The sequence below is a fragment of the Danio rerio genome, chromosome 14 (assembly GCF_052040795.2).
Source record: "Danio rerio strain M-AB ecotype USA chromosome 14, GRCz13ab, whole genome shotgun sequence".
NCBI classification, from domain to species: Eukaryota; Metazoa; Chordata; class Actinopteri; order Cypriniformes; family Danionidae; genus Danio; species Danio rerio.
The window spans coordinates 9,484,282-9,510,000 of record NC_141034.1 but is presented as its reverse complement, the minus strand read 5'-3'; the positions used below and the strand labels follow the sequence as shown (position 1 = coordinate 9,510,000).

At 38.2% G+C, this 25,719-nt stretch overlaps 1 protein-coding gene across 10 annotated transcripts in view; it reads left to right on the top strand.

Annotated features, from left to right (window-relative positions):
- Window positions 1-25,719, top strand: part of atg2a (autophagy related 2A) — a 76,694-nt gene that overhangs the window by 5,542 nt on the left and 45,433 nt on the right. For all 10 annotated transcript variants that reach the window (XR_015507014.2, XR_015507013.2, XR_015507012.2 and 7 more), the window contains exons 2-15: window positions 2,890-3,052; window positions 3,127-3,276; window positions 4,948-5,050; window positions 7,066-7,204; window positions 7,426-7,620; window positions 7,798-7,900; window positions 12,583-12,750; window positions 14,642-14,784; window positions 16,317-16,392; window positions 16,476-16,728; window positions 18,800-18,941; window positions 23,150-23,248; window positions 23,336-23,503; window positions 24,932-25,196. Coding sequence is in view for 1 of the 10 variants with exons in the window: in XM_087280992.2 (XP_087137118.1) it covers window positions 2,890-3,052; window positions 3,127-3,276; window positions 4,948-5,050; window positions 7,066-7,204; window positions 7,426-7,620; window positions 7,798-7,900; window positions 12,583-12,750; window positions 14,642-14,784; window positions 16,317-16,392; window positions 16,476-16,728; window positions 18,800-18,941; window positions 23,150-23,248; window positions 23,336-23,503; window positions 24,932-25,196 (2,167 nt within the window). In the remaining 9 variants the exon portion in view is untranslated. The remainder of the gene's footprint in view (window positions 1-2,889; window positions 3,053-3,126; window positions 3,277-4,947; window positions 5,051-7,065; window positions 7,205-7,425; window positions 7,621-7,797; window positions 7,901-12,582; window positions 12,751-14,641; window positions 14,785-16,316; window positions 16,393-16,475; window positions 16,729-18,799; window positions 18,942-23,149; window positions 23,249-23,335; window positions 23,504-24,931; window positions 25,197-25,719) is intronic.

Below are 25,719 nucleotides of genomic sequence, written 5' to 3'. Positions count from 1 at the left end.
GTGTTGTCAATATGCTCATGTTTACATAGGCAAGACAAGTTTATTTGTATAGCACATTTCATACACAATGGTAATTCGAAGTGCTTTACATAAATACAAATAATTATAGAATTAAAAATGACTAAAAACAGAATAAAGTGTGTTAAAACAGGTTTTAAAAGAATGAAAAAGAAAAGAAAGGCATAATAGTGTGATCTGTCGGACGTAGCACAGTACGTATTCAGTAAAGGCACAGCTAAACAGATGTGAGTTCAGTCTTGATTTGAATGTGCCTGATGTTAGATTAGTTGCTCATTTCTTGAAACTGATCCATCCGTAGGTGTCGTAGTAGCTGAAGGCAGATTCACCCTGAACTCTTAGAATTTCTAATTTATATGATCTTAATGATCTGAGTGATCTGTTAGGTTTGTATTCAGTGAGCATATCTGTAACGTATTGAGGTCCTAGGTCATTTAGTGATTCATAGATGAGTAATAATACTTTAAAAGCTATTCTTAATGTAACTGTAAAGACCTGAGGACAGGTGTGATATGCTCTGATTTACTGGTTCTGGTCAGAATTCTAGTCAGTAATCTGGATGAGCTGCAACTGTCTGACTGTCTTTTTGGGAAGGCCAACGAGGAGTCCATTACAGTAATCCACCCTGCTGCTGATAAAAGCATGAACAAGTTTCTCCTCTGGAAACAAAGTCCTCACTGGAAACAAAGCATCTAATTCCTGCAATGTTTTTGAGAGGATAGTATGCTGATTTAGTTACTGTTTTGACATAATTACAGAAACTCAGATCTGACTCCAAAATCACACCAGGATTCTTGACCTTATTTTTTTTTTTTATGGGGGGTCGCGGGCTAATAGGTTAAGGGAACCCCTGATCTAGTCATCTTGTATAATTGGGGCCTACTAGTGTGCTTGTGAAAAACCGTAAAGTAAAATAATACTTAAATAATAAAATAGCTAGATAAATGCATCATTAAGGGAATAATAAAAACATGCAATTAAAGTTAATTCATTTATTCATTTTCTTTTGGCTTAGCCCCTTTATTAATCTAGGGCCGCCACAGCGGAATGAACCGCCAACTTATTCAGCATATGTTTAACACAGCGGATGCCCTTCCAGCTGCAACCCATACATAAAACCTCATTCACACACATACGTTGCGGACAATTTAGCTTACCCAATCCACCTATACCACATGTTTTTTAACTTGTGGGCAAACCCACGTGTGCATGGGGAGAACATGCGAACTCCACTCATGCCAACTGACCCAGCCAGGGCTAAAACCAGCATCCTTCTTGCTGTGAGGCGATTGTGCTACCAACTGTGCCACCGTGCTGCCCGTAAATCAAAAGTGTTATATGTATTTGAATCTTTACTGTCTACATTTTTATAAATACCTAAATAATATAAACTATTGTTTTATATTTAATTTGTTAGGGTGGGGAGTAGGCATGGGCCGGTATATAATTCTGACGGTATGATAACCTCGGATTAAAAACATCACGATTTTACGGTATTGTGGTTACTGCTGTAAAATATTTCTTTTTGAATGTCTGGGTAAAAGACAAACAATTTCCTCTTTGAACACAATAGATTTACATTTTTTAGAAGCATTTAAAATATTTTGGAAGAGGAAACATGTCAGGCAGGCCCGGATGGCTAATCGGGAGCACCGGGAGAATTCCCGGTGGGCCGGTCCGTTTTTTTGGCCGTGATGGCCGGTGTCCCTAGCTGCTTGCACTCTCAGCAGTCGCACTTTTTTCATCTATTTATTTATTTGACCAAAGCTTCACTCTTTTTATCCATTATTTCGCCGCAGCGCCGCTTCTCATATATATTTTCTCACAGCCCCGTGAGCAAAATGCAGCCTGCAGGTTAACTAACGTTAATGATGATTATTGATTATTATAACGTTAACTATCATTATTCGACCCCAAACAGCGAATTCGAATAATTAATATTAATGAATAATACACCTGCTCAAGGAAAATCAGATGATTCACTACATTAATAAATCTGACATAACTTGATCAGAAATCTAAAAAGGGGAGAAAAAGATTAAGCCATCAATAGAAAGTAATACTGTGGCTTGCAGGTCACAGTCCAATGCTTTTTTTTCTACTCACTGCATTAGCGCTTTAGTGGGCCAGTGGTAAACACGTTGCGTCACTATGTCGTCCGACCCGTGATCGAATCTCACCTGAAAAATATATATAGATATTTTTTGTTTCATTTTTATTGTTAAGACATATAATACTGTTGGGCTTTTGGACATTTGAATTTCTAAAGCAGCTGTTTTCTTGAAAAAGACGTTATAGTGTCACTAGTCATAGTGAAACTGAATTGGAAATGACCTTATTTTAATATAGACAGTCGTGAACTGAGGTTGGCCAGTCCGGCTTGAAACTCCAGGGCTAAAAATGAGTCCCACTCCGGCCCTGGTGTCAGGCTAAATAATTCGAATTAATCATAGACTCCATTGAGGGTCCATTAATTGGCATAACATTTGGCCAATAAATTTCCTGTGGACTAAGATTCGGTTCATTTCTAATATCAACTCACTTTTCGTTTCCCTTTGTTGCACATTTCTGTGTGATTGGCTCTTAGATCTTTATAGAGTGAAAAGGTCCAGAGCTCATCATTGTTAATGACATATATTTATTGTGACTCGTTATAATATCGTTTTCCGGCCCAGCCTTATACCGTAGGAAAGGTATAGCAGAACATTTTGGCGTTTTTTAAAAAACTTTTTTTCACGTTTCCATCTCCCCATGGCTAATGTGGGGTCATATTAATGATCAAATTTGGGCATCCTCGCATTCATTTTTGCTTCTGTTCTTATATTAGATCATTTTTTAATTTTCTAACTGTACTCTGAATCTCCTTTTCAGGCTGTGAATGAGTTGTTGGATTCTCTGGGAGCTCCTCTGGAGATTGTTGAAGGTTTTGTGAACAGCATCGCAGTGACTATTCCCTGGGCGGCGCTCGTGACAGAACACTGCACTCTTGAAATCACTGGACTGCAAATAACATGCCGACCCAAATACAGAACCAGTGAGTTCAGTAACCCTTTTGGTTGATAGCATGCATTTCATTCAGGAGTGTTTAATAGTTTGTTCTTTTGTTAGACGGAAGCTGGGATTCCCAAGGGTGGTCATCCTGTATGACATCCAGCATGCAGCTGGCCCAGGAGTGCCTGAAGGACCCACCCGAGGCGTCAGAAGAGCCACCTGCTCCCCTGGAGGGGCTGGAAATGTTTGCACAGACCATTGAGACAGGTGTGTGTGTGTGTTTCTAGGAATGTGCTTGTGAACATTTGCACTTGTATTAGTAGTTTTGTTTTCTTCTCCTTTTGTTCAATAAAGCATGTTTTTAATTAAGTTTTGAGGTAAACAATATATCTGTAATAACTGTTATAATGAACATTGTTCCCTTGACTTCCTTAATAGATGTGCTAGTTGTAATTTAATATAATTACTTTTATTTATTTTATATATTTATATATTTTTTATTTTTATAATTACTTTTATATATAATTAGTTTGTTTTATTTAAAGTATTCCTATTTAATAAAAAACAGTTCTGTTCAGTTATTAAAAGAACACTCATTTTGCACATCCCCTAGACTTAGACAGTTGAGTTTTTTCCTTTTTGAATCCATTCAGATGATCTCCTGCTCTGGTGGGGGCACTTTTAGCTTAGCTTAGCATAAATCATTGAATCAGATTAGACCATTAGCATCTTGAGCATAAAAATTAAAAAAATTGTTTTGATATTGTACCTATTTAAACCTTGATTCTTCTGTAGTTAAATTGTGTACTAAGACGGACAGAAAAATAGTCCCCACCCAGCAAGGTAACAGCGCTGTGTAATATTAGCTGCCTTCGACATGAAGCACGGCTGCAGCTGGCAATCAACAAGATTAGCTGAGTGCAGGCGGGGGCGGAGTTGAAAACGGGCCATCAGGTTGGACACTGGGGCTTGTAGTGTGCTGCAGTCATGACAGATCACATGGTTTTGCAATAACAACAAAAGACTTACAGTACAAATAAAACTGAATATAATCTCTACAAACTATAGTTCATTTTTCACAACAAGGGAATTATTAATAAAATGTAAGTAGCCTATAACAAAAGTATAATGAGAAAAAAAATGGGGAAACGAAAAGGGCACATGAAAAGGAAATAAACATAAATAAATAGGCTAATTAAACAAAGCAATAAGCACAAATTCTAGGAGTTTAAACCACTCTTGAGCTTCTAGATGTTGAATGGTATGATACTACTGTTCCAGTTCTTGTTTGAATATGCTAAAAAGGGGTTTACATTTATTTGCATAAAAATATAGCCAGAATTATTAATCCCCATGAATTAATAGCCCCCCTGTTTGTTTTTTTCCCCTAATTTCTGTTTAACGAAGTGAAGGTTTTTGTTTTTCAACAAATTTCTACACATACTAGTTTTAATAATTCATTTCTAATAACCGATTTATTTTATCGTTGCCATGGTGACAGTAAATAATATTTGACTAGATATTTTTCTAGACACTTACAACTTAAAGTGACATCTAAAGGCTTAACTGGGTTATTTAGGATAACTAGGCAGGTTAGGGTAATTAGGCACGTTATTGTATAACGATAGTTTGTTCTTTAGACTATTTAAAAATATATATAGCTTAAAGGGGCTAATAATTTTGACCTTAAAATGGTCTTTAAAAATTTTTAAACTGCTTTTATTCTAGCCGAAATAAAACAAATAAGACTTTCTCCAGAAGAAAAAATATTATCAGACATACTTTGAAAATGTCCTTGCTGGTAAATATTTAAATAAAGAAAAGAATTTCAAAAGCGGGCTAATAATTCTGACTTTAACTGTATGTACTTCTGAATCTGTAAACTCTGAAAGCCTAATCTCAGTGTGGTTCTATTCCTGCCTGTGTGTGTGTGTGCAGTTCTGCGTCGAATAAAAGTCACCTTCCTGGACACCATAGTGCGAGTAGAACACCATTCCCTGGACCATGAGACTGGGGTTGCCTTAGAGATGCGCATTAAACGGTGAGGCCATAGATTATGTTAGTCTTGGAATTGTGTATTGTCTGTATATTTATTAAATAAAATAGGTAAATGTGGAATACATTTGTTGCATTCTTGTAAAGAAAAATGTAATTGTGAAAAAACAGATACAGTTAAAAAAATGAACCTTTTATGTTTTTGAAAGAAGTTTCAGTAACACTTTTGATGAAGCTCATACTTACAATGAATTATAATTGTTGATGAATCATAACAATTTTATTAATGTATCTACTGTATAAGGACACAACAAACCTTATATTGTATTATAATGACTGTTACATCTACATTTAAAATAGTGTTAGTAATACTTACTAGTTATGCATTTCATTTTTTTATGTTTATTACACATTATACATGATTTCTAAGTATTAATTAGTCAGTCATGATTGTATTCATATTTATAAAGATGTAGTTTGAAATGTTAAAATGTTGTTATGCCATGGTAACACAGATGAACAGATTTTGTTCTGTCTAATAAATGAATGGTTTTATATTTTTGATAAGCCTTTTAAATACTTGTTTTGAGTCATAATACAGTTACTAACTTTTATTAATGCATCATTTATGATATAGTGAAAACAGAATGCAAACTTTCCATATAAAGATGTGCTTATTATGCATTTATAAATGGTTTGTTGCAAATTTAACTGATCTTCCAACTCACATTTCTAAACAATCATTTATTTAAAAAAAGAAAAGAAAAAACGTGACAGATCATTTATAGAATTATTATGATTGATTATAAATGATTACAAATTGCATCTTTATAAATAACAATCATGATTGACTAAGTAATACATATTAAATAATGTATCATTTGTTATGAACATGTGAATTGAAAAATAAACTGCATAACTAGTAATCTTGTATCATTCATTCATTCATTTTCTTGTCGGCTTAGTCCCTTTACTAATTCGGGGTCGCCACAGCGGAATGAACCGCCAACTTATCCAGCAAGTTTTTACGCAGCAGATGCCCTTCCAGCCGCAACCCATCTCTGGGAAACATCCACATATTTGTACTCTGTTGCTGTTGACATGGAATTGAACCAGATTTTGGTAAAAACTCAAACTATACAAACCTAAAAATAAAACAAAAAGATCAGATTTCGTTTTGTGTGTAATAACAGTGTAATGACACAAGGAGAATCTCTAAAGAGGGTCTCGTCTGTGTCTCGTCTATTAAATCTTTATTTTGTATTTTCTACTCAAGTCATTCAAGTCAGGTGATTGGCTGGGCCATTCTACAGCTTGATTTTCTTTCTCTGAAACAATTTGAGAGTCTCCTTGGCTGTGTTTTTGATCATTGTCTTGCTGAAATGTCCACGCTTGTTTTATCTTCATCACCCTTCTTATGTAGATGTTGGACTGATGCAGTGAATATTAATTTACAATGAGGAAGGGCAGAAGGTTGCTGAAGAAATACTGAGAGATTTCAGCTGCTGTCTGGGCTTTCACTGCCTTTCTACACCTCCCTTTCTTCATGTGTTCCATACTTTTCCCCTGAGTTATTTCATTTTATTACACATTACTTCATTTGTAAACGAATAAGGTTTGTTTTCTTTTCATATATGTTTTTCTTTGGTTGTTACCAACATCTGGCGAAAATTTCATGTCAACTACACCTTTAGAAATATGTTTTCTGAGAAAAATGGTGTGTATATACATATCTAGATCTATATATGCTATACAAAATTTGACCATAAAGTTTTTACACTTTGGTCAGATTTTGCAAAGTTCAAGAACAGACATTTATTGGAAGTAGTCCAACTTAGAGATGAAGCACATTGAAAAAGAGTAAGAGTGGCTTATGTTATTGAAAACCATATTATGCCACAATACTCTTTATAAATCCTCTCATCACATCCAATGCTTTAGCTAAAAATACACATCATCAATGATATTCTTTCAAAACAAACACTTTCCCAGAGGGGGCTTTCCATTGTTTGTGTCCGTTCTTGTGTTTTGTTCACCTGGTGGTGTTGTGTGGTACTGCAGGGTGGATTATTGCGATGAGGCTGTGAGAGACTCAAGCCAGACAGTGCCTGTAGACATCCACCAGCCACCAGCCTTCCTGCACAAGATCCTCCAGCTCAACTCTGTAAAGCTGCTCTACGAGACCCTGGGAGGATCTCAGGTCAGTCTTTTTCCTCTGTATTTCACTTCTGCGCTAGCTTATGTATCACTCGAATTTTGCTTTAAACTAAACTTTGCGTACTGTGAATGTTGTCGACTCTGATGGCAAATTTCTTTTTTGTAATACTCCTGATTTGTGAGTCAGGTTGGTTAAAAGAACCTGCTAAATGTGTACAGATAATAGTGTGCGCAGCTAACAGTGTCATTAAACTTATCCATTAGGGAGTGATTCATCCCGATGACATGACGAGCAGCAGGGAGACGAATAAATCAGATGAAGATGAAGAAGTTGATGATGCCCCTAAATCGTTGCATCCCACCCAGAAGACCCCTGAGCCTCTGCTGATTGGACAGTGCTCTGGATTCATAGAGACAACAGTTAAAGTTAAACAGAATGAGATGCTGCCTGGGCCCAAGGTTTGTGTGCACAATATACAATTAAAAAGACTCCATATGAATTTTTATAAGTGATAGATAATCTTGATTCTTTTGAGGTAATTAAATCAAGCGATGAGCTTTTTCTGCCTTTACATGGATTAATGGAATGTGCATCCACAGCCAACTGTGTTCTGAATGATGTCTTTTTTCTCGTAGTTTGAGTTGGATGGGAAAGTCGGGTGTCTCCACCTGCTGCTGTCACCCAGTCAGATCACGCACCTCACGGACCTCCTGTCTTCCCTCTGTATTGAGACATCAGGTAACATTAGCAGTCTGTTTTTTATTTTATATTATAGATCAGTGTTAATTTTGACAGCAAATTCTGATTTAGTCTTAGTCTTAGTCTTTGGAATAATACACCATTTAGTTTTAGTCCTATTTTAGTCATCTGAAATCTTTTAGTCTTAGTCTAGTTTAGTTGACTAAATATCATAAGAGTTTTAGTCTTAGTTTAGTCTTAAGTCTATTAGTCTTAGTCTAGTTTTAGTAGACCAAATATTAGCAGATTTTTCTCCATAATTCATGTAATTGTAAGTATAATATAATATATGGAAGCATATATAGAATATAGGCACATATCTAATTGTTATAATAAAAACATTTTATTACATGTCAAAAACATGAGTCTTTTTCACAAAAAATAACCACAAGACCTGCTCTCCCTGAACAATATACATGCTCCCTGAAAAAGATATGCATTGTCCCTGAATTATATGAAACGCATATGACATTCTTTCAAGATAAAGTACAGCATTCATACTGTGTTTTAATTAAATTGCTAATTTTAGTTTTCTTTGGAACTGTTAGTCTCCCATCTATCATCCCCATCATTAGCACAAAGTCCTCATCCTCAATTGTTGTGAGTGGTAAACCTGTCCGTCCAATCCATCTAGCTATGGCCTGCTCCTTGGTCTGTTGTTCCTTTGATTCAGTCTTGTACTTTGAAGACCTTAGGAAATCTGAGATGGCCTGCTGCTGTGTTGTACTAGTAGCATAGTAGCATCACTAGCTTTATTTCCACCTGGCCCATGGTCATCAGACATCTTCTGTATCTATGAGGATATATAAATGATATACAAAGTTGTGATATTTTCTTCTTTCTTGCCATATAACACACACACACACACACACACACACACACACACACACACACACCTTTTGTCGAGTCATATCACCACAACATCTATTATAATAGTACACATATTTATATTAATTAATTCAGCGAGACAATTCGTTTAATCAATACTATTTAAAGTTAATTTCCTTTGGCTTCAATTTTATTCCAAGTTTAGCAGAATCACGGTGGTTTATCTTATAGGATAACCTTAACGTTAGCGTTTATGCTTACCTTGGTGTGGATTTCTGGATGAGCCGTCTGTAAATGTCGCTTCAAGTTGGTGGTGTTTTTCCCAGCGATTTTTACTCCACATGGTTTACAGACGCTCTTGTTGTCCTTGTTGTCATATGTGAAGTTTGACCAGATGTCAATTCTTCGTTTTCGTCCTAGACCAAGCTCTGACATTTCTGTCTGTCTGTTCATGAGACGCTGCCCTCGGACCGAGTGAACAAAACTTTAGCGTGTTGCTAACGAGAAAAGTCAACTTAAATTAACCAACGCTTTGTAACCAAGTATAATGTGTAACTAAATATAATGTATAACAAACGTCATCATAACTTGAAAACCGCGGCTTTTGTTTTGAAAATGGCTTTGCCAAGATCAACCTGCCCTCAAAAGATTTGCTCTGATTGGATTTCCCCACAAAAGGGTAGTTCTTATTGGATCTCTTCTCCATTCGTCCCGCCCCAACATTTTCCTCTCGTTTTTATTCGTTGACTAAAGTGTCAGTTAAATTTCGTCATCGTCTTCGTCATCGTATCTGACTTTTTATTTAGTTTTTATTTAGTTTTCGTCTGTAAAAAATGTTCGTTGACGAATATTTTTCGTCATAGTCTTCGTCAACGAAATTAACACTGTTATAGATTCAACATATTCATTTTTTTGTATTTATGTTTAAAAGATAAGTACAAATAAATGCAAACTCAATTACTCACCCTGATGGTGTTCCAAAACATGACCTTCATTCATCTTTCCCAGTGTGTCATGTGTCCCGTTCTGCATTACATCAACTGTGATGTTTTGAATGACAAAACAAAGGAAACTGAACTGAACTGTCCCGGTCTTAACAGGACATTTATTACTCACACTATGTATAGTTGCCTTGAACCGTGCTGAAGCACGCTTGTCCGCCCTCCCATCTCCTCCCACGGCCCGCACTCACATTGTATCCAACCCGAACCACGCTTACGTCATCGATGATGCGCTGTTCAGTTAAAGAAGCGCCAACTGAACCACGACTGAGCCAGATTCAGAGCACTCACACTTCCCAAACGATCCGGGAAACGGGCCTGGGCACGATTCAGATAGCATAGTGTGTGTGCGCCCTACATTTTTGAACGAACTATCTATTTAAAGGGTAACTATGATGAAAATTATCTTTTGTAAGCTGTTTGGACAGAACTGTGTGTCAGGTATAGTGTGTCAACAGTCATATTGGGGTTATAGAAACACAATAAGTCTCTTTTTTTAATTTCCTGAGATTAAAAATAGGATCTAAATCCCTCCCATTTTGAGGCCCACCACAACGTGATGTAGGATTGTGGTTTCCCCGCCCACCAAATTGATTAACTGCTGCGTATTAACATAGGACTCTATTTTGACGATCTAGGCACAAAGTCCAAAGTGCAGAGCGCAAAAGCATTCAGGGCGTGTCAGAATCCACTTTTGCTATTTTAACCATGTAAAAATCTACTTTGCGTCGCGGCGCATGGTCTAGCATGGTTGTGCTTATTCTCTTAATGAGTTATAGGTGTGTTTTAAGAAAAAACCAATCAGACTCTCTTCTCCCATTCCCTTTAAGAGGCAGTTGCGTCGCGCCATGAGCACATTTGCTATTTACATGGCAGACTTTGTGGAAAAACTGAGCATTCCACTAGCAATAAAACAGTTAAAGAGAGCATCTGCAGGGCGAGAATGAGAGATGAGACTCCTTATTCTTTACTTTCACTCTATTCCGTGGATAAGGAAACGTGCTGTATGCACACATCCATTAGCCCTTCATAATTAATTTTATTTGTTAAGCGCAAAGATTTGTTTCAAAACTATTTCTAAATTCAGTTCTAAATTCCAGCAAACGAATAAATTAACAGTAATAATGAAGTGTGATCAAACAACTGAGTTATATCCAAACACACGTCCTGGTCTAAAACTTGACAGGTGGGCAAATCTAAGCTTTGTTTATAAAAAACAAATATAAATATGCATATAATAAGTAATAATAATAATCACATTATACAAAAGCAAATTGTCATGAATAAACTAAAAAAGCCCCCTGAGATATAGAAGGCATTGAGGCAGTAGTTTTTATATTTATGTAAAAAATAATAATTTTTGTAATATTTTAATCCTTTAATTTTTTTCATTTGTAAAGATACTTGTGTATTGCTGTACACACTGTGTGTATTAAGCAATGTTTAAGTGAGGCGCACAAATAACAACGCTCTACTTCAGACCTAACTACGCTAGACTTCAGACCTACTCTCGGCTGGTCTATTGAACAATGTATTTTAGTTCCTCAAAATAGCAACGCGCCAGCAATGCACCCTAACACACCTCCTTTTTTAGACCACCTAAAACACCTATGGGTTCACATATAAGCGCAAATGCATTTGCTATTTAAACAGCGTGGTGCAAAACGTCAAAACAACTCTTGCTTCGAGTTGAAAGTAGCCAACAACCATTGCGTCGCGCCTTGCGCCACATTGTGCCGGGTTTATGATAGGGCCCATAGTAATACATAGAGTCATATCAACAAGAACTGACGTGGACAATAAATGCAGTTTATTTTGTACATTAACAAAATGGATATCCATAAAGCAGTGGATATTAATGTTTATCCTGTCACATTTGCTGTGCAAAAACAGTGCAAAGTTAAATGCGCGCTCTGTGTGTGTATGTGTGTATGTGCGTGAATGACGATATTGTGTGTGACTCATCGTCGCAGAAAGGCTTGAATTAACTCCACACGAGAGAGATATGAGAGATCTGCTTCCTTTATGTCTGTCACTGTGCTGTTTATCTGATGAGGCACACTCTGACAGGCAAGGGGAAACGGTGGGCGGGAAGAACTAGCATTAAAAGCACAAGCAACAAAAACAGCTACATTGCGTTTAAAGCTGAAAATTCCAATATCCTAAAAGGTATGATAAATAATCTGATGGGTTTTCACCTGAAACTTCACAGACACATTCTGGAGACACAAAAGACTTATTAAATCTTGAAAAAGGGGTAAAAGAGGTGCCATCCAGAAATCCAAGTGAATGTCCCAGCATGTTCATCGACCCCAGTGAAAGGCTGAGTCCGAAGCTAAATACTTCCATACTATATAGTATACTAAAATCAGTATGCAAGCCGAGTTGTATGCCCGAATTCATAGAATTCGAAATTCAGTATGCCAGAAGTACCCGGATGACTTACTACTTTCGGCGAGATTCTGGAGTGCACATCCCATGCACACTGCGCTATCCCATAATGCCCTTCGAGAGAATGGAAGTGAAGCGACGCAAATGACGCAGGTATGTCACTTGACTATGACAAAATGGCGGATGTAGTACGCCCGAATTCCACTTTTCACATTCCTACTGTATAGAACGTACTTTTCCAACGGCCGAGTAGTACATTTAAATTCAAATGCAGTACCTACTGAGTAGTTGGCGGTTTCGGACACAGCCAAAGTGTAATTTTTTTTTTTCACCCCAACATGTCCAAAAAATTTGTCAGACATAGCAAGGGGGTCGGGAAGGGTTTTGCAAAGGGGCTGTTATAAAAACATTATTTTTACATTGCTCTCTTTCTCTTTGTTTGTCTGTCTGTTTGTCTATCAGAAGGCAGTGCTGGTGGAGTTGTGTCTGGTGGAGGGGTTTCCAGGCCCCTTGGTACTGATGACCTCCGATTGATTGAAGAGGATCTTAGTAAGCAGCTGAACTCAGAACTGTATGACAGAGACCTGGAGCTGGATGCAGAGCCCTATGTACAAACCCTGGAGAACGGAGGTGAGGAGATTTTTTTTGTGTGTGTGTGTTTGTCTGAGGCTCCTTCACTCGCTTTGAAAATGAATGCTTTTAAAGGTGCAGTAGGTGATCTGCCCAAATGCTAACCGCTTGGCATATTATCTTTGGACGGCGGGGAGGGACTGTGATTCAAAGCCACATCCCCTGATATCGCGAGCGCGCGGACCGCGTCACAACAGCCGACAGACAACCCACTAGTTCATGTCATTCGCCAGTTAGTTAGTGCCAGCGCCGTGCAGGAATTACATGAAATACTTTGCCACACTTGCATGCTATTTCAGAGCGAATATTCAGATTAACGTTAGCGGTAAACAGTATAGAAAGGCCGTCATTGTTCAAAAATGACCCAATGTGAATATAAAAGTAACTTCAGCTCAATAAAACAGGTTAGGCGGAATAGCTCTATTTACTGGTGTATTGTTGTTAAACTAAATATAAATCTACATTAGAGCTGCTGTCAAAGAACCTTATGAAACTGAAAATAATCACATCAATCTTTCACTGGGAGATTTCAGTGGCTGAACAACACGTCTGTGCATAGAAGTCATTCATAACAGAACACAATCTAACATAAGCTTAGCCTGACAAAAATAGTTTCAAAACAGAACATTACCTGTCTAACAGTAATACTTCAGCCATGGTCTCGTCCTTTCTCCAGCGTGCTAAAGTAACTCCAATACTGATTAAGGATTTTCAAAAGTTTCAATGCAGCTTTTGATTTCTCCCGGTCCGTCTCATGACCGCGTGGCCGCTTTAAGGGCGAATTATACCAGCGCCTGGCTTTACAGTAATCGGCCCGAGCTCGGCTGTCCTTCGACGCCTCCGGCTCCGACTCGGCATCTGCGGGCGGCCCGCAGCTCGCTTGCGCGCATGCGTTTGTGATGCAGACGGGCACTCGCTAATGGCGTATCTGCTTGAACACATACGCAGAAGTCGGAATCTACATTTGTTGACAAACAGTCTGACCTGCCTATCGGAATTAAGGGAGATGACGGTCCGACTCTATTTAATTGGATGAACATTTTTTAGTTTTATGCTTTAACCTGAATATAAAAATACATATAAACACATTTAGATCATTTACTGTAATCATTACTATTGGACTGTGAAGAGATTTTCAACCAGCACAACAAAAAATGTTTCTGAAGACAATCACCTACTGCACCTTTAACAGTTTCTCAATAAAAATAGCCAGTAATTTTTAGTGCATTAAAACGAAACAGATTTATTGTGTCGTTTTATCCAATAAAATAAGAGTTTGGTTACCAAACATCTTTGGGAATAGAAAGATCATACATTTAAGTTCATATATACTATACTAAAACAATTTTAACTAGGGTGGCATGGTGGCTCAGTGGTTAGCACTGTTGCCTCACAGCAAGAAGGTCGCTGGTTTGAGTCTCGGCTGGGTCAGTTGGCATTTCTGTGTGGAGTTTGCATGTTCTCTGCATGTTTGCGTGGGTTACCTCTGGGTGCTCCGGTTTTCCCCACAGTCCAAAGACATGCTGTATAGGTAAACTGATTAAGCTAAATTGGCTGTGGTGTATGATTGTAAGAGTGTATGGATGTTTCCCAGTGCTGGGTTGTGGCTGGAAGGGCATCCACTGTGTAAAACATATGCTTGATAAGTTGGCGGTTCATTCCACTGTGGCGTCCCTTGTTGAATAAAGGGACTAAGCCGAAGGAAAATGAATGAATGAAATGCCGGCCACATTAATGGTTACCACATAGTTGGCAGCGAAACTGTATCAATGATTATAATTATCAAAATGTGCACAATAAGATGCTTTCTAAAGGATGATGATGACACTGAGCATAACTCTGTTTTGCCAGAATTTGTTGTGTTTTGATCATAGACATTCTTTTCTCTTAGAGATGTTTTACTCTATGGGTCCCGGATGTATGACCAGCAGTGTGTTGTCGACACGGTCCGGGAGTGAATTATCTGACAGCGATATGGAGTCGTCCATTCATAGCCAGAGCAGCCTGGCTCAAACAAACCCTCTGTCTCCACAGGTAGAACTGCTTATTTAAGAACTGATATGCGTGTTGTTTTTTTATGAATGACGAAGCATAATGAAGCCAGACATAGTTTAAATTGTTTCACTGTAAAAACATTTCAGTTTTTGCATTAATTAAAAAAAAAAAATTTAATCCAAAAGTGCTCAAAATACAACTTTGAGCACTTTTGGATCTTGAATGCAAACGCAAGAACTGAAAGCTAACATAAGGCTATAAACGGACTACAACGCCTTTAGGACGCTTGCCTGTGACATCAGCACCACCCAGCTACAGACGACTTTTCCAAATTATTTTTAGAAATATGCTCCGTGACAAATAGTTAATCTCTTTGTTTGTTATATTATAATCCATACCCATATGTGGGTAATACATCTGTTTTGCTTTACAGTTGTTGTAAATATTTTAAAACTGTATGTATAAATTTGCCTACATAGGATTATCACAAGACTTATTTAAATAAGTGTATTACTCGTGTGCACACAGTCCGCCTACCTTAGTAACAGACGACAGAAATTAGGCGTGAGGGACAAGTCTAAATGCCTGCAAACTCCATCATGGATAGAGAAAACATTCAATATTTTTTTTTATGTCACGAAGTACAGCGAAAAGCAGCCCATACAGCCACATATGCTATACATTTTAAGGAGAAGTGTAAATATTAGGACAGAGTTAAATGTGTTCAGATGAAGAAAAAAACGGGGGGAAAAAAATCACTTGATCGTGTTAAAATGACAGTTAATATGTCTGTATTTTTACACATTTATTCACTCGTTTGTATTACTGAGAGCAGGAAAGAGACAGACTGCACTGGTAAGCAGTATCTTCATAATATCGTTGAAATAAAATAAATGTTTAACAAATTAATCTGTCTCGACAGCCTTTACATGTGAAGGAATTATCTACACACAACATTAGTTCCCAGTTACAAAAATACTACAAACTATAAAATACTATTCATTAAAATACTTAAATAACAGACAGATCCAAATGCCCAACACAAGCGAGCTGCGCTTCAGATAATGAGTCCGACACTGCCTGTAGTCCCATTTGGCAACTTGATAACAACCATCCTTTTAAAGAAGCATAACCGATTTAAAAAATCAAGAGTGTGATGTGACTGATGTGTTTTATGTCTTAGAATAAAACATGAAGGTATCTTGAGTTTCTGTTAGCCACGAATCTTATTTAAGCGATTTAACTAAAATCCCATTGAAAAAACCCATTGACTTTGGGAAGAGGGAACCGGTACTGCTAAATTCCTACCTCGCTTTCGTGTTTTTGCATACAAATTGACGTCATAGTTCCTCCAGTCTATTGAATGCAACCAGGAACTAGGCTTCTAACTACATCTCTAGAGGTGTAGTTGCAAGTGCACATGTTTGCGAATGTTTGTTGGAACGATGGATTTGGGAAACCAAGCCAGATCGACAAACTGTGTTTGTAATGACAGAACTTGTGACCTTGGTTGGCTAATGATGGTTTTCAGAAACATACCTCTGATTGACTTTCTCTTGAATCTTTTACAGGGAATGCTAAACTGTCCTCGACGTTATCCTGTACCAGGATCCTTTTCTAGTTTGCCTCAATGTAGCAGACCTTCAAGTATGTTTCAAAACCTGTTGTGTGTGTTGCTACATTCCATCAATGTTTCTGTCAGTCAACAGTCTTCATTTTTCTGTTAATAGAGCGGTCGTCTCGAGGCAGCCAATCAGAGCCGATGAAGCCAGACTCGTTTATCCGCCTTTCTCTGGGCGGAGTTACACTGACTCTCTTAGAAGAAGACCCGCCTCCCGGGCCTGACGGGCTCTCCTCATTGGCTGAGGTGTCACAGCTGTTTTTCAGTGAGCTTGCGTTCTTTAAGGACAGCATGTTCAGCGAGAGAGACTTCCAGAACCTGAGAGGAAGCTTTGCTAAAGCGTGTCCCCACTCCCACATCAGGTACGACAGGAATCAATAATGGTTCATCCTCAGGGTGTGCTGGGGCGTCTCCTTTGGGGTCTTAAAATGTAATAAAAGTTGATAAATCAATTTAGAGAAATTTAAAGCCCATAAAACATTTTAATTTAATTAATTTTTTTTTTTTTTTTTTGGCAGGGACTGTGTACATTAATTAGCATTTCAGCAAATGCAACAGATTTAGCCAAAAGCCTATTTTTCATCCATTGACCCTGGACAGTTTTTTTTTTTAAATTGTCAGAAAACTGTAAAAAATACAAAAGTTATTCAATGACCCAAGCATAACAAAGAAGCACTAACATGGACATAGTTAAGAAAATCCTAATAATTATAATGTATGCAAACAAAATAAACAAAAGCACCAACATTATGTACGAGATAAGAGTTGTTAAAACGCATTTAAACAACAAATCATTAAAATGGCAGGCACAAGGATTAGAGTTAGGTTCATGATAATAAGAATGATGACACATCTGATGTGTTATAAGCCAGATTGAAGTTTTTAAGTGTTTAAAAGTCTAAAATGCTATTCACGAGGTATTAAAATTTGTATATTTTTTATCCTACAATTTATAGTTGTGTGCTAAAGTTTGCCTTAAAATATTCTGTGAATATCAGGGTGTTGTGTAGTTAATGAAATCTGCTGTGCTTACTGCAGTAACAAAGGAAATAAAAAAGATTAAAAAGACGCATACTCATTTTATTTTATTTAATTTTTTACAAATATTCTAAATACTAAAATATGAAATCAGCCAATTTGCTAGTAATAAAAATGCATTTCTAAAGTTTCATTAATTCATTGTTAAACCCCTCAAAGTTTTTTTTTTAACTGGTCTAATTACTATTGTTTTGTATTTCTCTTTTTTATTAACCTTTCATAGTGTAAATAAATTGCAAAACAATATGTTTGTTCCCACCCATCTGAATTATATTGCATTGTTAAGCAGTTATAATAGGCTTAGACACTAGTTTTCCTTGCAAGCTCTTTGGCTTTCTTGCAGTCAGTATGTAAGTATACTGTGAGTTACAATGTCACCAATGTTACTGTATCAAACCTAAAGTGTCAATATGGTCTTAACCCTGTTTTTTTTTTTTTTTGTTCTAATTGAAATGTTTTTGCCCGTATTGAGTTTCATTATAAGGACATGTTTTGATTGCAAAGCCATTACAGCATATAATTATGCATTCTTGATTGTTGGTGGTTTCCCCCCTTGTGGGAAGAGGTAGAATTTGACATTTACTCTCAATCATCAGTTGGTAGCAGTTGGCAACTCTTTAGATAGGCCTCTGGAGTTATTTTTATAATTGAGGGGTTTTCACCTTTATTAGATAGGAGAGTAGAGATTATTGACAGGAAAGTATGGGGAGCAGAGAAAGGGGAAGGATCGGCATAGGACAGTGAGGCAGGAATCGAATGCGGGTCGCCGTGAACACCGGAGTGCATGTGTCAAAGCTGCTTATTTTTATTTTCTCAGACATATCAAGGTAAGTGTGCTCTCTCTCTCATACACACTTTGTACTCTGTATAACTCCTTATAAAAGGCAGAAACTATGCTTTTTTTGCATTGCAACTGATGATCAACAATAAAAATGTTAAATTGTACCTCTTCCCAACAGAGAAAACCAGCAACAATCAAGTATGCATGATTATATGCTGTCAAGGATTTGTGATCAAGAAATGTGAATATAATAGAAGTCAATGGGGCAAAAACAGCCCCAAACATAATGAAAGGGTAGTCAATTTGCCCAGAGTTTATTGTTGAGTTTGTGAAAAATGTCAGTGCGTTTTCCCAAAATATGTCTCAATATAAGATTTGTCACCAAAAATCATTCCATTTGCCGAAACAAAGTTGTGGCCAAATTCAGACATAAAATCCCCCAGAGTGGATGGATACATCTCCAACAGCACACATGGGTTTAAATATATGAAAATACTTTTTAACAAAAAAAAAAGAAAAGGTAATAGAGGTAAAAGTAATTGAATTTCTGTATATAGCCTGTTCCGGTTGTGTATACAGTATGTGATGTTCAGCGCTCTGATCTGTGGTTTCAGGGTGACTGGTGCAGCAGTGCAGCTGGCCTGTGAGATGCGTAGCGCAGGGCGGCACAGTCGAGCCACTACCACTGACCTCTCCTTCAGCAGGCTGGAACTGCTGGAGTGCCTGTGGGACGCAGGCGGACCGCAGTACACAGAGGTACACAGAACAACCACAAAATACTAAAACCCAAATGCTATCAGTTATTAGGGCTTCTTGGAAAATCTGCTGACTTTAGTAAATCTTTTTTATGATATGTGTAGGATTGTTTGTTTAAAGTAGATTAGTCATTCACCATGTTTAATTGAAATGTAAACTTGCTATACATATATAGGGGCCCTGTTTTAATATATTTTTGCTTGTTCAACTCACTTAAAGTTTTCAACAAAAACAGAACTGATTTATTTAGTATAACTGTAAGACAAAATCATCAAAAATTATGTTCATATTAATGAATTGTACAAATGTTATGTATATGAACGATAAAGGGCCAATCGAGGAACACCTTGGAAAAAAAAAAAGAAGTGCACTGCGCTTTTTATGTTGCTAGGCAACTAGTGAATCACTGTGTTTATACTGTTATAATTGTAATATTTAATAATATTGCTATATTCACGATTTGTGAAGTCATACAGCTCAAAACCGCATCTTCTTTAAAAGTCTCTTAAGTGGTCTTGACAACACAAACGCTGCTGTCATCTCAACGCAAACCCTGCCTTCATTTGATTGGAGAATGAAAAGGACGGGACTGACGTAGCACACTTTTTCCGCTCAGAGTTGACTTTTTTCAACTGCACGCGCACACATAGTGCAATGACAAAAACATGAGGCGCAGCAGGCGGTTAAAACCCGAGCTGCGTAGGGAACATAAGCAGCGCATAAAACACTTGTGTCCATTAGAAAACCATTCAAAACTGCACATTTTGCAGTAAATAGTGCCTAAAGAGGGTTGCACACCAGATGAGAAGCGCCACGCTGCATCACGTCTTTTATAAATGTGAACATTGTTTTCTACAAGTGTACGCACACTGGTTCCGCTATTCAGTGTCTGTTTGCATTGCTTGGTAACATGTAGAAGTTAGTCAGGTAGAAGGTTGTCATGTAGAAAACATCGTAAAGACAAGACACGACACATCTTGCTTGAAGGCTGATGTATACTTCTGCATCGAGTGATCGGCATGACCCCCGGCGACAGCCATGGACGTAGTCACGCATTTATACGTCTGCGTGCTGTTTGTGCTAATCTGCAATAACACTATCCAAACGCTAGCTGACAGTACATTTTTAATGTTCCTCTGTGTCGAGTTTCTTCGCAGGTGTTTTGTTTTTTCGGAATGCTACCTTAATGTATGGAAGTTTTTTCCTAACAAAATTAAAATGAAAATTCAAATGTTTAAAAGATCAAATGATAAATCAAATGCTCAAACTATAAATCAAATGCTCAAACCGGCATTGCAAATGATAAATCAAATCCTCAAACTGACTCTGCAAATGATAAATCAAATGCTCAAACGGACTTTGCAAATGGTGAATCAAATCCTCAAACCGACTCCTCAAATGATAAATCAAATCCTCAAACTGACATCGCAAATGGTGAATCAAATGCTCAAACAACTCTGCAAATGGTGAATCAAATCCTTAAACGACTCCGCAAATGGTGAATCAAATGCTCAAACTGACATCGCAAATGGTGAATCAAATCCTCAAACTGACATCGCAAATGATAAATCAAATCCTCAAACTGACATCGCAAATGGTGAATCAAATGCTCAAACTATAAATCAAATCCTTAAACTGACATCGCAAATGGTGAATCAAATGCTCAAACAACTCTGCAAATGGTGAATCAGATCCTTAAACGACTCCGCAAATAGTGAATCAAATGCTCAAACTGACATCGCAAATGATAAATCAAATGCAAATGAGGTGTCAATCAACCAGCATAGGTGGAGCTTTAAGGCGGAAGAGTTTGTTGTTGACAACTACCGGTAGCGCTACCACTTTTTCAAGGCGTTCAGATTTGCGTGCACTATTCCACGTCGTATCCTTAAAGCCTTAAAGCTCCGCCTATGCTGGTTGATTGACACCTCATTTGCATTTGATTTATCATTTGCGATGTCAGTTTGAGGATTTGATTCACCATTTGCGATGTCAGTTTGAGCATTTGATTCACCATTTGCGGAGTCGTTTAAGGATTTGATTCACCATTTGCAGAGTTGTTTGAGCATTTGATTCACCATTTGCGATGTCAGTTTGAGGATTTGATTTATCATTTGAGGAGTCGGTTTGAGGATTTGATTCACCATTTGCAAAGTCCGTTTGAGCATTTGATTTATCATTTGCAGAGTCAGTTTGAGGATTTGATTTATCATTTGCAATGTCGGTTTGAGCATTTGATCTATAGTTTGAGCATTTGATTTATCATTTGATCTTTTAAGCATTTGAATTTTCATTTGAATTTTGTTAGGAAAAAACTTCCATATTAATGTACAAGTAGCTAAAACTCAGATGAGCAACAACTGTAATCATCTGTAAGCCAAACACAAAATAAAAGTTTCCATCTGGTGTTCCTTCACAGGACTCGACGCTTGTAAACGCTCGCTCAATCGGGCTCACGGCTCTCAGCACTGCCCACACTCGTCACCGGTATCAAACCGACCAATCACAGAGCTATGCGTCATTGTGACATGTAGATTTTTGATTGGTGTAAGTCAGCGTTGATGTCAGCCATGGCGAAGGCTATTTGACTGCACCGGACCATACGCATGCATTTGACGCAGAAGTATAAATCAGCCCTATCCAAGTTCATATTTACAATATTTGGATTAAAAGATTTTCACAAACTTCTCAAGAGCTTCTTAAGTCAGTCGCCAAGAGAAGAAAAAGCTTTATTGTTTTCCAATGTTTTCTGACAAAATAAGTAGTCTGTTTTGAAAAAGAAGAAAATAAGACGTCCATAAAAAAAAAATTTTTATCTCAGTTTTTATGTATATTAAAATGAAATTGTTATAATTAAAGTTTAGACTATTTTCACTCTAACCATTAAAAATCTGTATCATTCTTATCGATCATTAAAAATAAATAGCTACATAATACTAAATAGTAGCCTAGCTTGAATATGAAATAAACACTGTCTAATGTCAAGTTGTCAGGGTTCTGCCACTCTGGTCTTGTAAATTCTTGTTTTGGTGGCAGAGCTCTGACACTACCCATGTCTGGTCCTGTTTCTGTCTCTGTGTGCGTGCGCGCCGTCAAGGGTGTACGCAGAGTGTGCGCGCTGCCGCTTGATGTGGCTACGCACGCTCTGCGTCCGTCAGACGCGCGCGCTCTTGTACTAGTGTTTGTGTTTGTTCTGTCAGCATCGCGCTGCTTTATTCTCGGCGCCTCCGTCTAGTTGGTTTCAGTTTTGGTTGGCGCTGAGATGAAGCATGCGCGTTGCTTATGTGTGAGCGCACGGTAAGGTGTTCATCTATCGTGTGCTCGTGTCTTGCGTCTTTTGTCAAAGCACGTGGCTCGATGTTTACATTGTGGTCACGTGCTTTTTGTCGTGTGCTTCAGTGTTGTGCTCGTCTTGTCATGAACATGCGGTTGATGAGTTCTCTCATTGGCCGCATGTCCTTGTCCTGTGTTATGTGAGCGCATTGCTTGTGTTGTCTCTCTGTGTCATGCGCTCTCCCGTCTATTGTCTAGTCCCACCCTCCTTGTTAACCCATTATTAGTTAATTATGTTCATCTGTTTTTGTGTTAATTTCCTATAGTTTATAAACCCCTTATGTCTGCTGTCCTGTGCGAGTTCGTCATCACATGTTGTCCATCTTTACCTGTCCTGCTGTGTCCAGCCTTGCCTTGTCGTGCCTGCCCAGTCAAGTTTGTTTGTTTGATTGTTTGTTGTAGTTGTGTTTTCCCCCTCGGGGTTGTTTATTTTTGCCTTTTATTTTATTTTATTATTAATAAATCCTACTTCACTCTGCGCTTGGGTCCTTGCTCCTTTTTCCCTTCACCGATCGTGACACAAGTAAAATAATAGCAAGTAATGTCCTGTTTTTCTTTGGCATTTTTACTCCGTTGCACTCTAAACCTCAAATGTGAAATATCTAAATAATAAAACATGCTAATTATCAGAAAATTGCCAGTTGTCTGCCAGATTTATACACTGGTGTAATGGTGTAACTTAGTCAGGAATCATTAAGGAATCATTAAGGTCGCCAGCTGCTCAGGGTGAATTTTAAACAGATGTGAATATGGTCACAAAACCAGACGGCCAAAAGCTTGCAAATCCAGCTAGAAACATCTTGCAGGATGATGAATTTTCTGGAAAAGTTTCTTTTTAAAATGAGTGTGTATACCCACTTTTTTTCCTATTTCAGCTTTTGCAGTTCCAGTCAGCAGGTGTTTTCACAATGGGCACCACTGCCAGACCCTGTGCCCAGTTCCACCACAGTCTGTCCGAGAAGCACATGCGTAAGGTAGTGTTGCTTGACTGAGTCCTGAGTGAAACTAATATGTCTGTTATGCTTTAGTGATGTAATGATATGAAATATGTTCTCTTGTAGAGTGGCAGCAGACGGCGGGTGGTGCGCAGAGACAGCTCACTGCGGGTCGAGCTCGGCGAGCTCAGCTCTGAATTGGACCTGGACATTTTAGGCCGACTAGAGGACATCCTGCAAGCCCTGAGCCACTGTCCATCATCACCTCAGAGAAACAAGGCACACAATGCAGAGGTCACTACACTCTCCTGCTCAAAAACAATAACAGTAATATTTTGAAAGCATGCACAGGGCTTGAATTTGGCTGTTGTTTCAAGTCTGTTCTTAAATAACAAAAAAAAACACTTCAGCCTTTTTGGTAGTACTTAAGGCTGGGTCATTTTGACGCTAGGGCCCGGTTGCATACAAGCCCTTAGGTAATTTGGTGTGTCCAATAATGAAAAAAAAAATCCCTGAGGCAAGAGATTTCATTAAGAGTGCTGCAACAAATGTTTTCGTTTTCACTTTGCATAGAAACCTTAACCTAAAATTAAACATAGACCAGAATGCATTTGTATTTAATTTTTTAATGATTATGGCTTATATGATAATTTATGGTTGCTTAGTCAACATGTAAGTTGAATATTTTTACTTGGAGTTTACTCACAGCTACGCACAGTCTCTCATCAAGTTTGTTTTTCGTACGTCCTAACTCTTGCGTGGGAAGTAGCACATACGCATATTTCCACCCCCTGTTTTGGGCATACGCCATGTTTATAAATGAGACCCCTGATCTACTTCACAAGCAAGAGCATTTTCTTTGATTTTCTTCAAAATCAAAGAGCAAAATGAAATGATTTAATTTCAAAACAAATCTGCCCAAATACTTTTTGGGTTGTTTTTGGCTCCTAAACACCAATAGGCCACCATTGGTCTAAAGTGATTACTTGATTTTAAGTATTTTAGGCCCTTAAAAAGTGTCCTCGTCACTATACTGGGCCAACAGGACCCACACAGACCCCAGAGTGAAAAACCCCTTGTGGCCTTTCAGCAGCAATTTTCCCAGGTGGTCTCCTTCCAGAAAATAAGTGGGCCTAACCTTCATTAGCATTAGCTGTATACAGTATATATCTCTATACCAGGCATTCTTAATCTCAGTTCTGGAGGGTTGGTGTCCTGCAGATTTTAGCTCCAATTCCAATTAGACCCACATGGGCTAGCTAATCAAGCTCTTTCTTGGCTCTGTAGAAACATCCTTAAAGGTGTATTGAGGCAAGTTGGAGCCAAAATCTGCAAAACACCGGCCTTCCAGGACTGAGTTTGAGAACCCATGCTCTATACCAAGGGTGGTCAACCCTGTTCCTGGAGAGCCACCTTCCTGCAGATTTCAGTTGCAACCCATATCAAACACACCTGCCTGAAATTATCACGTGGTGTTCGGGTCCTAATTAATTGGTTCAGGAGTGTTTAATATGGGTAGCAACTGAAACCTGCAGGAAAGTGGCTCTCCAGAAACAGGGTTGGCCACCCCTGCTCTACACTGTTCAGCTGTGTTTGTTTAAACAACATGAACATGTTTCATCTGTAGTTGAGTCCACTTTGAAAGCTGTGCAGATGCTTCTTTTTATGGGACAGGTAAAAGAAGTGTGTAGCCTGGCCTTTATCTTCTCTCTTTCTCTGCAGTCTCATTTGTTAGAGTTCCAGTCTTCCCTCCTGCTTCAATCTCCTTTTGCCGTGCTGAAGGTTCGTTTTCCCATCCCTGACCTTCGACCCCCAGGGCTGAGGCGGCCCCAGAGCCAGCGTGCAGTGCGCAATGAAACCCTGAGCCTGCAAATCTCCAATCTGGAGCTAAAGTCTCAGCAGGGGCCTGACGTTCAGCAGGACGGCCCCCGCAGTCCGGGGGCCAAACTCACCAAATTACTGGAGGCCTGTTTCAGTGACCTGCACGGTGAGGCTTTTCTAGTTTAAAATCTCATACACTTATATACATATACACCCATATCATATACAGTTAAAGTCAGAATTATTAGCCCCCCTCTGAATTGTTTTTCTTTTTTAAATATTTCCCAAATGATGTTTAACAGAGCAAGGACATTTTCACAGTATGTCGGATAATATTTTTTTCTTCTGGAGAAAGTCTTATTTGTTTTATTTAGGCTAAAATAAAAGCAGTTTTTAATTTTTTTTTAAACCATTTTAAAGTCAATATTATTAGCCGCTTTAAGCTATATATTTTTAGCGATGCACGATATATCGGCGGCCTTACCGTTATCGGCCGATAAATGCTATTTTTAAGATTAGCGTTATCGATCCAATGTCTAAATTAGGCCGATATCTTTAAGCCGATAAATTGTGTAATTCTACAGAACTGCCTGCCTCGCGCACGTGTGGGCGGAACTAGTTTAGACTTGTCCATTGCACTATAATGGAGCTTTCCTCACATTGTTTATTCCGTCAAAGTTCTTTCTTTC